This window comes from Miniopterus schreibersii, assembly GCF_964146895.1.
Source record: "Miniopterus schreibersii genome assembly, chromosome: 13".
In the NCBI taxonomy this organism is placed as follows: domain Eukaryota; kingdom Metazoa; phylum Chordata; class Mammalia; order Chiroptera; family Miniopteridae; genus Miniopterus; species Miniopterus schreibersii.
In genome coordinates this window covers 52,729,613-52,741,654 of record NC_138113.1, presented here as the reverse complement: position 1 = coordinate 52,741,654, position 12,042 = coordinate 52,729,613, and the positions used below count along the sequence as shown (strand labels likewise).

General features: G+C 42.7%; 1 protein-coding gene across 6 annotated transcripts in view; it reads left to right on the top strand.

Moving 5' to 3' along the window:
* AFF3 (ALF transcription elongation factor 3) overlaps positions 1-12,042 on the top strand; it is a 472,487-nt gene that overhangs the window by 82,609 nt on the left and 377,836 nt on the right. For 2 of the 6 annotated variants that reach the window (XM_081156102.1, XM_081156100.1), the window contains exons 3-6: positions 4,409-4,483; positions 6,793-6,913; positions 7,881-8,193; positions 8,317-8,702. In XM_081156102.1, coding sequence (XP_081012228.1) covers positions 4,409-4,483; positions 6,793-6,913; positions 7,881-8,193; positions 8,317-8,702 — 895 coding nt within the window. Of the gene's footprint in view, positions 1-4,408; positions 4,484-6,792; positions 6,914-7,880; positions 8,703-12,042 lie in introns of all 6 variants that reach the window. The other 4 variants (XM_081156098.1, XM_081156097.1, XM_081156101.1 and 1 more) reach the window with 3 other exon arrangements.

Below are 12,042 nucleotides of genomic sequence, written 5' to 3'. Positions count from 1 at the left end.
CACCCTCATCATCACCATCACCCTCACCCTCACCATCTCCATCTTCACTGCCCTCACCACCACCACCACCACTTGTCACCACTACCACCTTCACCCTCACCATCACCCTCACCCTCACCATCTCCATCTTCATTGCCCTCACCACCAACACCCGCCCCACCCCCACCCCCCTCACCCTCACCCTCACCATCTTCACTGCCCTCATCACTACCACCACCTGTCACCACCACCACCACCACCACTGTCACCATCACCATCACCATCACCACCTCTACCACCACCACCACCACGGCTACAACTCAGGGCCTGAAGGACTCCAGTAGGGATGGTCCTTGCCTCCTTTCCAAGCTCCGATTCCAGCCTCATCTCCTCTCTGCCTGCCTCGCTTCTCTCACCTGCTCACGCCCCGACCAGCTTTCTGCCTTTTGTTCCACCAGCTGTCTGTAGACTGAGGAGAGGATTTGCAAGTGTACTTCAAGAGCTTTGCTTTTTTCTGTCTTAAGGAAGGACGACTGATATTTTATCATTTGCTTTATAAATAACAAGATATGTTAATTAGTTTGACTCATCAAATTTAAAGCGATTGTTAGAATTTTGCAGTGTTTGATTAAGTTTCTTTAATTATACACAGTTTCTGATGTGCTCTCTGAAGAGCAGGGGAATTTCTGGGAAACATTCTTTCCTCCCCACTGAGTGCCTTTTCCTCTCCCTGTCCCCCTTGGTGGCCCCGGTCCACACCCCAGGGACAGGCTCACATGTTGTCTCAGGACTGTGAATGTTCCATGGCTGAAAAGATTGTCTCCTCTGGGATCAAGCTGTTCGAGGCCAGGCCTGATACAAATTGCAAAGAAAGTTTTTTCACTTATTTACCCCACAACCAAACCTGCTTTCAGAATGGGATCAGATGAACATTTGTAGGGTGAGGTAGCAACGACAGGCTAGCAGTGGAGCAGATCAAAGAACTGGAACTGCTGCTTAAAGAGAGAAGATGGTACGGGGAGGGCAAGGGTCGCCGCCTCTGAGTCCTCTCAAAGGCCACTTAATAGTAATATATGTATCTGCAGTTTTAAAGCCTTCTTTCCCCTTCCCTCTCCTCCACCTGCCCTTGTCTCAAGACCCAGCTCAAAGGTGATGTCTTGCAGGAAGCAGTCCTGATCCCCCGTGTTCCTGACCACATGTCAACATTCTCTGCTTCGAATGTGCCCCTTCCCTCTGCTCCCCCTTCCTTCCTCCCCTAGACTGTCAGCTTCTCAGCAGCAGCAAATACTGCTCACAGCCTCAATTGTATCCCTAGCATGTGACACCGTGGCATTCAGGAAATGCTTTTGGACTAAAGTGAATTGTTAGTTCTATCTGCTATTTGAAGACAGCGATGTTTTTTAAACATGGGGAACATGATAACTTCCTTCCAAAATAGGAGAGAAATAGGCTCATTTTCTTCTTGAATGCCCTTGTTTCCGGATCCCAACCATGGAGATATACCACTAGGTAGGATAATTTTTTTTAAAGAATGAAACACCTTGATGATTCTAGTCAAGGGGTACAGTTAGCTATATACACCCTTGGCTGAAAGGCTCCTTCATGGCAAATGCAGTTCACTTTAGAGCAAGTGTTCAGATTCAGTCAGGTGGCATATGGATCCGCCCGGGAGGGAAGAGGGCCATCTCTCCTGGCCAGCCGGGTCAGCTGGGTGTCAGCCCTGGGGCTCAGCTGGAGGTGGGTGGCATGAGCCCCAGAACTTTACCCTACAGTAGGGCAGCTTGGGCAAAGATTGGAGCAGGCTGATGAATTGATTGGATTATGTGAAAAAGGTGATACCATCTGGCTTACGTTAGAATCTCTACTTTCTTTCTTCTTTACGTATCTGTCCTGTATTCCAGTATTCTGTGTTACGTGTGTGTGCTGTGGAGAGAGACTGATTTTTGTCTTTGTTTTGGTAGTATAAAAAATTATAATAGCCCAGCCTTTATTCCAGAAATCTTCTCTTAGTATTTTCTGCATGAGAAATAGCTTCCCTTTGTTTTGTGTGCCCTGTGTTGCTGCTGTGGGGCTCATGATCACTGTTTATTAACACTGGACTTGCAGACATCAGGGGTGTAGCAAGTGTGGCCACTGCTTGGCTTATGCGCAGCTCCTCTTCCCTGGACAGACAGGAAGAAAGAACTTTGGACACTGCTGTTCCTTTTACATAATGTCGTCTATATTACATCATTTTAATGATCAAACTTTTATCCTAAGTTCCTTGATCTTCGAAAAAGTTAATCTAGCAATATCTACTATCCCTGTCTTTCTCCAAGGGGCATTGGAAGGATAATTAAGGCACAGATATGTGAAATGTTTTGAACTCAGTGGAAAGGAGAAGCCATCAGGCTCAAAGGAATTGCTGTTATTTAGGTCCAAACTGTACCATATAATCAAAAATACATTAATTTTGGAAATAACAATAAGATCATGTTTGGACACCATCTGTTTCTACTTAACTGACACAGTTGGCTTTTGCCTGAGCCCTACAGGATGCCTTAATTTGTAGATTAAAACAAATCAATGGGAAATGATCAGAAAGTTTTTACTACATTTTTTTTAATTGGCTATTTTTTTAAATTCTAAAAACAAGTGTTTTTTAAAAGTAGTTGATTAAAAAGCTTCATTTTCTGGTATGTTATGCACCTGCAATAAATATTAAATAATATGGTAGCAGTTGGCTGCCTCCACTTGCATAAAAAAATAAATGAATACATTTGGTGACATACATTTGAGGAGTGTGGTTCTTGTAGTTTTCACAGAAATGAGGAACAACTTTACAGATGATAGAAATTTTACCATCTGCTAGTAACAAAGAAGCATAGCTCGTAACACAAGGCTCTTACTAAGTCTAGCATGTATATTGGCGTGCCAGGACTCAGAATTCTCTATAGCTTCAATCTCCAGAGAAGCTGGCCTGCCTGTCAGCCTGTCATGGGAAAGGTTCACTAAGTGAAATAAGCCAGCCAGAGAAAGACAAATGCCATATGATCTCACTTATATGTGGAATCTAATGAAGAAAATAAACTGACGAACAGAAAAAAAAATTAAAGCAAATGGCATGGTCCTCATATTGCTTGAATGTTAGAGGAGGGAAGAGGGCTGAGTTTTAATGGCAACAGATCAAGAAAGAGGCATTCTTCAGGACTGTGAACGCCTGCACAGATTTCACTTGTAATTAGTGGAACAGTGGGCTCGCTGTTGAGAAGATACTGTCTTTATGAGTCAGAACATTTGGTGTTGGTAGAAGAGATCAAAGTTCGGATCCTTAGGGAGAGGTGGGGGATGGCAAGTCCAGACTTTCATTTACAATGACATTTGCTTTAAGCAGGTGGCATTTTAGCTTCCTAGGCCTGACATGACGCGGGGGTTGTGGTTCTAGTTAAAGATAAGGCGTGGGTAGATTGGGAAGAGCTGAATTCTTGGCAGAGGCTACCGGGCTGCCTACTAAGGGAGGAGACGCGATACCTCTGAGAGGAAGTCTTGACGAAGTGGTGCCCCTCTTCTTGGGTTTCCTTTGCTCTCATCTGGAGAAGGGGATGATTGTAATTTTTGGTCGTTTTGTTTTCATCTGACACAGCATCGTGGTGGTCCCCAAAATGATGGCCACTGCATCCGTGGCCGGGTGGCTCAGTTAGTTGGAGCATTGTCCCATGCTCCAAAAGAGTTGTGGGTTCGATCCCTGCTCTGTGCACATACGGGAAGGCAGCCGATTGATGTTTCTCTTTCAGATCCATATTTTCCCCCCAATCTGAGAGAATCAGTAAAAACATGTCCTCGGGTGGGGATTAAAAACAAAAATTAAAAAAAAAAGATGGCCAGTGCATTTCTGTTGGTATAGTATATGTAGGTGGTCCTGAGAGTGTTCAGTCCTTTCTAGTATTAGAAGCCATAGGCAGGATATGCAGGCAGGACCTCCTTAGAGAACTTTAGCTGTCAGTGGTCTGCATCTTGGGGTGCTTTTGGTTACCTTCAAGCTTAAAGGGGTTGGGGAATGAGGCAAATTTTGTTAAGAAGAAGCAGCTTCCTCCTCACCTTCAACTTCTCCCTATTTGGAGTGATCCTTACCCCTGACCCTGGAAATGCAGTGAGTCCGATATCTGCCTAATTGATTTTGGCTTTCATCCTGATGCCTTTGTCTTAAGCATATATATAAACCACGTTGCAAAATAGGTAGGGTTAATAAATTGTTTTCATTGCTACACTCTGCATTGCCCCTCCCTTTTTTGTCACGCCTGCTGTTGGACCCACTTTGCACTCTGTATCCTTGTGCCCTTTCACCCTGGCCCTTGGGGGCAAAAAGCGGACAAGCTGATACACTCTTAAGATACGAGGGCTGATCAGTTTTAAATGCTTTCCCTTCTTGTGGTGTCTACATTTCTTACAGGGGTGAAGACATCTTAAACCAGAGGAATGACTCTCTAGTTGTGGAATTTCAGTCATCAGCCAGCCGATGCAGGAGGTATTATTTTGGGCATGGGGGCCTCTCGGAAGCCCGAAATCATCCTAAATGGTCACCTGCCTGCTCCATGTTCCATACGGCCACGTCATGCATCGCACCAGTCTTACGTGTTTGGTTGGCTTGACCTGGCTGTGTGCAGCAAGCATGTTTGTGGGGGTCTCTGTGCACAGTAGGCGACCTCACAGGTGTCTGTATATACTGTCCAGGGAGGAAGGTGATGCATGCCATGCAAGCTTTTTGTTTCTTATTACAAATGTCGGTATTGGTCCAAAAGTTAGCAAGTTCATAGTGAAACTGAAATTCTCCTCTTGGTTAAAGCCCATGTCATGTCCAGCCACTGCATGACTCACATGTCCTTAGAGAAATCTCCATTTGAAATCCATGGAATGTTCATGAAAGCTGGGGTTTCATATTGTGACTATTCACAGGCAGGCAGGAGAGTTGTATTCTCTCCTTTGAACTGGAAGCCTGGTTCTGTGCCTAAGAGTGTCATTTCCATCTCGCGCCTCCCCTATGCCATTCACTGTCACCAGCCACCCCAGAGATTACTTAGTGGTGGCGATGTAGGAGCTGTGAGCCTCTCAGTTGGTTAGACTGTGGCTGCACTCGCTCTTTATATGAAGGTCACTGGTTGGACTCCCAAATCTAATAACTTTGGGTAATGTATTAAGAATGAATTAAAATGCTAATGGGCTACATGTTCTGTGTTTTGTTTTTTTTTTAAACATCCCCTATTCTTACATCTAAATGCAGTGCCCTAGGTGATCTCACAGTCTTGCCTGAGCATTTTTAGCATTGCCACGGAGACAGTGAATTTCAGATATCCTGTATTCTCGCCACATGGGCAGAGCTAGGAGGACAAGTGGTATTTATTTTATGATTATTTTATTTGTGCCCTCTACAGCTACATAACACAACTGTTGTCTCTTTTACTCAAGATAACAGTTCAACCAACAAAACAAAAAAACCTTACTATTTTCATAAGTTTCTTGGAACCCACAGGTCCTTTCATTATTAACAATCATTAACAGTATTTGATAGCTATACATTGGATTGTGGCACCGAAAGCCATTGCGAAGCCCTTTTTACAGACTGCCTTTGTGTTTAAACCTCACACCACCAGCATGAAACACCCCTGTTCTGTAATGAAGACACTGGGGTTCAGAGACAGTGTGTGGTGTTTTATGTCATTACATATCTGGTTAGGGGAGAACCACAGTCAGCAGGTGGTTGTCCTGCTCCCAGTTTGGGCATCTGCCCACACTGGACCAACTGGGAGCTCTAAGCAAAATGCTGATAAGGTCACTGAAACGAAATGCTTCTGCTAAGAAATGAAGACAGTGCTCATTTTGAGGGATATACAGGTTCTTTACAGCTGGTAGTGTGAGTTCTGTGTCTATACTAGGCCAGATTTCTTTAGTGAGCTGGAAAAAACAAGTGTGCTTCCTCCTTTCTCTAAACGGGTCACTTCCTTATTACTAGTTGAATTAGGCCCTTTATTTTCTCCCTAATAGGGGGAAGGAACACTATTTCTTCCTTAGTCCTCAGTTATCTGGTGTCTGGTCACTTCATAATTGCATTTTAGGAGAAGAGATATTAATTTTCTTCAACAAAAGGCTGAGTTCCTTGATGACACACCATAATTCAATTTCCGTTCTCTCCCTTCGTTGCCATATCCCCTCCTCCTGGCACATCTTTCATAGTTAGGAGGAGCGATAGTGTCAGATATACCAAAAGGAAGAATTGATTCAGCCCTAGTTTGACGACTTGACTGATTAACAGAGATCAGAAGAAGGTTCGTAACTGTGAAAGCCACTGCCGCATGGAGTTTTAACAGCTCTTTAGGGAGCTAGTTAATGAAAGAATCACTACAGAAACACAGCCGTGAAAAAAAAAAAGAGAAAGAAAGGGAAGTACAGGAGCGCGCCCACAGAACGCTCGGAGACTATGTCATAGGAGGAAATGCGCTCATGATTCCTGTTTACACATTGCAATAATTACCTTCTGCCTCAAGATTACTTTCAGTCTTCTCCTGTCAGAGTTGCTTAGACATTTCCTCTTTCATGTAGCAGGCAGAGAGGTCTAGAGCTGGCTGGAACTTGTCCCCAGGACTTTTCTCCTTCCGAAGAGTGTAATTATCAGACACCCGAGCCCGCACTGCTTGGTTAGACTAGCTTTAACCTGACCCGTGTTCCTGTCATCACCATTTGTCCATGCACCAGGCTTCTGCACTTGGGTGAATGTCAGATTGTGCTTTAGCCTGTAATTTTTGTGTGTGTAGTTATTTTCTTTTCTTTCTCCCAATGCAGTGTCTACGAACCAGATAGGAATGTGCTTCGGAGGAAAGAGCGAGAAAGGAGAAATCAGGAGACTCAGCAGGATGATGGCACATTTAATTCCAGTTATTCCCTCTTCAGTGAACCCTACAAGGTAGATGGCTTTCCATTGTTCGTCTTCGCCCCTCGCTCGTTGGTACCTCGAAGCAGTCTTGACCAGAGGAGTTAGCCAATCAAATTTCAGTTAGTTTTCTGCCTGTTCAGCCCAGGGAACACAACCCAGCCACTAAGAACGGGGTCTCTTCCCCCACAAATCTTGGTGTCAGTATTGAGATTTACTTGCTATAATTTTTATCAATAATATAGACTTCATTTCTGCATTGATTGTCAAAGTCAGTACCATTTGTTATGTTTTCTAAACTGTTAGGAAACAAACACTATTAAAAAAGGTCGGGTTATGTATCTGTCACACATGGATCATGCTGGTATCAGGGTTACCTGATAGGGTTAATAAGAAAGAAACTATTAGATTGGTTTTCATGTATACCAGAGCCCAGAAATATAGCCGCTCACGTAAAATGGCAGTGTTCTCCTAGAATCTCAGGCCACATGGGACTGTGTGTAGTTTAGGCTCATAGCTTCTTGCATATTTAGCTCCATGTCCATTTCAACTTCATTCTAACTTCTCTTGCCTGCCACGCTGGGTTTCTGACAAGAATAATTGCATATTTCGAAATTAGAAAGAGAACAATTTGAGCCAAATCTGACTTTTCGAGAGAAGCTTCCATTGGGACCACAAAAAAAGAAAAAGTCCACTCCTGGAGAGCCTTAATTGGGACCACTTTGTGATGCTGCAGTAGTACAGCTTGACGTTCTCAGCTGCTACACAGTCCCAAGGACAGGTGCCTCTTTTGCGTAGCCAAGGCCCTGACCAGCTCTCTGGGTCTGCTGCGCTGCCGGGTGCTGACGGACATCTTCAGAGATGACGGTTTTGATTTCATCTCACAGCTCACGTTCTGCATGTGGCTGCCCCGGGCTCTGTGGTCGATAAAGGCACCTCCACCATTGTTTGCCATGTTTCCATTGTCTCTTAACAACAAGGTGTGTTTTTCTTTCTCCAGACTAACAAGGGGGATGAGCTCTCCAACCGGATCCAGAATACTTTAGGCAATTACGATGAAATGAAAGACTTCTTAACGGATAGATCTAATCAGAGTCATCTCGTTGGTGTTCCCAAACCTGGGGTTCCTCAGGCTGCTGTGAACAAGATGGATGAACATTTTGTTGCAGATTCAAGAGCCCAGCCCCAGCCCTCATCTGTCTGCAGCACTGCATCTTCCACGCCAGCAGCTGTCCCCGTGCAGCAGAGTAAGAGGGGCGCTATGGGCTGGCAGAAGGCTGGGCACCCGCCTCCCGATGGCCCACAGAGAGCAAGTAAGCGCGGACACAGGTTGATTGATTTGAACAGATCTGCTCCTCCAAAGAACCCCAATCAAAAACCTAACCACTGTGTGTCGAGCCCCCCGTCCTCACCTCCCTCTCCTTCTTCCAACTCAGCACAACAGGGCTCTCTCAGGACCTTGCTTGGAGATGGTGTTGGCAGACAGCAGCCACGGGCCAAACAGGTGTGCAGTGTAGAGGTGGGTCTTCACACCCAGGAAAGACCACCTGCTATGGGTACCAAGCACGGCAGCAGTGGACACTGTGTCCAGAACTTTCCTCCATCCCTGGCTTCAAAACCCAGCCTGGTCCAGCAGAAACCGACCGCATATGTGCGGCCGATGGACGGCCAAGATCAGGCTCCGGATGAGTCTCCGAAGCTTAAGTCGTCCACAGAAACCAGCGTGCACTGCACGTCCTATAGGGGAGTCCCGGCCTCCAAGCCAGAGTCCACCAGAACCAAGGCCAAGCTTTCCAAGTTCAGCATCCCCAAACAAGCAGAGGTGAGTCTTTTCTCATTACTACTAACACGCATCTGAGCAGTTCTGTGAGACCACCTGACAGCTGTGAATTCAATGCCCAGGTTTCTTTATTTCAGGAAGTGACCGCCTGTACATGGGAGGGTTTGCAGCAATTGGAAAGGGAGGGTGTGCACATACGTAATGCTTTCTTACAGTCTCAAACTGAGTACAGTCAGAATTTTTTAAGTTCCTACAGGTGTATTTGTATGTAGGTTCAGGAAGGAATGTCTGCTTTAATGTAGTTCAGGGGATATTTGTAAAAAAGCCAGTGTTCCGGAGATGCTAGATACTAAAAATGAAAGTACTTTAAAAGCTATAATTTTTGGTATGTAAAGAGGTTAATTTTTATGTAAAAGACTTCAGAAATTTAACACTTTGGTCACTTTAGAAATGTTTCAGGACAGATGTGACAAAGTAAACCTCAGAATGATTTTGAAAGTACTCATTAAATGATTCAGTGCTGACTATGGCAAATATTCAGATGTGTCAGAGGTTCCACCCATAGTATACTATTGAAGGTCCAGGTCCATTGGTGTTGATAAAGTAAGGACTCCTTGTGTCCTATAAAAACAATATCGTAGGCTTTATGAAGAGAGCCAAACATTTTAGTTCAGATTCTCCTGGTTTGCATTGTGACTTGTTCAAATGCGAAGATTGCTTGTATGGAATGTTAGAATTTATTTTTATCTTTTTTTAAAAAATATATCTTTGTTGATTTCAGCGAGAGGAAAGGAGAGGGAGAGAGAGAGATAGAAACTTCAATGATGAGAGAGTCATTGATCGGCTGCCTCCTGCACGCCCCCGACTGGGGATCGAGCCCACAACCTGGGCATATGCTCTGACTGGGAATCGAACCCTGATCGCCTAGGATCCTAGGTCGATACTCAACCGCTGAGCCACGCCCGGCTGGGCTGGAATGTTAGAATTTAAAACAAGCGAAGCACGTAGTCACAGAGGTAGCAGAGAGGCCATGACTAGTAACTTGAACAGAAATCTGGATGGAAAAGGAAATTTTGTTTTAGAGAAGCATATCTTATGCTGTATTCCTAATTGATGGCAGTTGTCAAGAGCACATGAATAAGAAATATGACCGCACGTGTTTTTGTTTCGCTGTGATATGGTATGCTAACTGAAATAAAGGTGAGTTCTAGAACATTGTACTTAAGAACTATTCAAGTTTATTCTTTTCTTTTTGACGTAATCTTTTTTAAAGATGGAGTAACTGTGGCCAGAATAGTCTTTGTGTCTTAGTTTGATCTAATAACCAAATGAAGAAAATGATTTAATGTATCTTCTTGAATGTCTGACAACCCTGAGCTTAACCATTTTTGAGCTGTCATCTCAGAAAGCACCACTCAACAATTGGAAGGTCAATCAATATATTACTCTTAGAGAAGACATATATTTTTTTTTACTTTGAGATATTTACACAGGTTCTAACGGGGAAGTTAGAAGACATGTATACTAGTAACCAGTAACAACTTTTGATAATTCATTTATGATGGATCCCAGAAAGTGTTCATTAGAAATTAATAGAAACAAAAATGTAACTTCTGCAAGCATTTATGTATTTAAAAGTTTGTAGGAAACACACATAGATACCACCTTACAAAATTGAATTCATCAAGCTCTTTGATTTTTGTTATTATTATCAAATGACCTGGGTTGGCAACAAAAAGCATGGTTTATCCTTGCTCAGTGCTGACTGCAACCATCAGGAATCCCTTTATAATTTTAATCCCAATTGATTCTTTGTTAAAATGATCTTTATGTACCAAAGAAACTTGAGATTTATTCTGTAATAATTTATTTATTTTGGAACCTCATGAGTTGACAAAGCTCTGGTTACAAGCCAGTTTTTGATCGCCAGTTCAGCCGTATGCAAATAATTATATAGTTTGCATTAGGTTTGGGTATGTCATTAATAACGTATGGAGCTCCTTGCAGGAGCTAGATTGGGAATGACACACTGGCTTGGTGTTCGGTAATCAGAGCAAGAGGGAAATGCCTGAGATGGACCGACAGAAATTAGAGCTTTTATACAGGAAGTGTTTCACTTCCCCTATGTGTAATGACGTTGAACCCGTCAGCCTACTTCTCCTGAACGTTCTATGCTGAACACTTCAAAGAGGCAATCGTGCCCTGACAGAGGTAAGAAGTGTTGTTCATAGGACAAAGTTACAATCAGTGGATTTTTTTCTGGTGGGATATACAGTCTTTATTTTAGCAGAAAGCTTTGCATATTATGGAAAATATGGTAATTTGTATTTTCTAATATTGCTGTGTTTAATCAGTCCACTATCATAATAACAAAATGGCTCTTTCTAGTTAGTAGCAGGGTGGTATTTGTAAGTTACATTTCCCAACCTTCCAACTCAGGATTTTTTTTGTTTGTTTTTACATTACCTTAAGAAATTAAGAGATACCCTTTGGTAGGTATATCATTCAGTATTTATAGGGCAATTCCATAAATCCACAATCTTACCATAGAAACCGAAGAATTTTATCAACCAATCAAATTTTACTTTTGAGGGATTATTTGTTGTGGTGGGTTTTTTTTAGATAATAAAACAATTTTAAAAATAAAATATCCTCTAAATAGTTGACTGATCTCTAGTGAAGCAGTGAATGTGTTTTTTAGGGAAATTGACAGAGAAAATGACCTGAAGGGAACTTGTATCTGGACTATACTTTTTCAGGATGTTAGCAATTGAGCAAGACTTAGGACAGTGTGAAGAATTTGGAGGCTAAAAGGAAGTGTTAGGTGAAAATGGCAAAGACAGGGAAGGTGCAGGTATGGTGTTGCATAGGTACATTTCTCATGAGAAAATCAAGTCAATGACTAGGTATAATGTGATGTGAGAAATATTATAAAAAATCTAAGATGTGATCTCTGTCTCCAAGAAATTTAGATGCATTGAATAAGTTAGATGCTAGCAGTTAACTTTTACTTTGCAATTTCTGTCACTTAAAGTCCAAACTAAATTTAAAATCATCTGTCTTGCCCTAGGAAAATTCTCTCACCTTCATAATCCCTGTAGTAGAAAAATATTCTGTGTTATTTTTAAAAATTGAGAATTGGTGACTCTCTTTTAAATCTTCATTCTTTCCTTATAATATCTGTACTCTATGTGCTGCTGTGCTGAGTTATTTCTTATAATTCTTTAGTCTTCAATAGTAGGTAATTAGTGCAGAAAAATTTAGTGCAATTTGATGTGGAAGTTAAAGACCTCAAGGGAATTTCTTAACTGATACACCTGCCTCCTGGCTGATTTTTCCCAGCTCAGTTTTGTGTTTAATGAAAAACATATTTTTGTTGTTG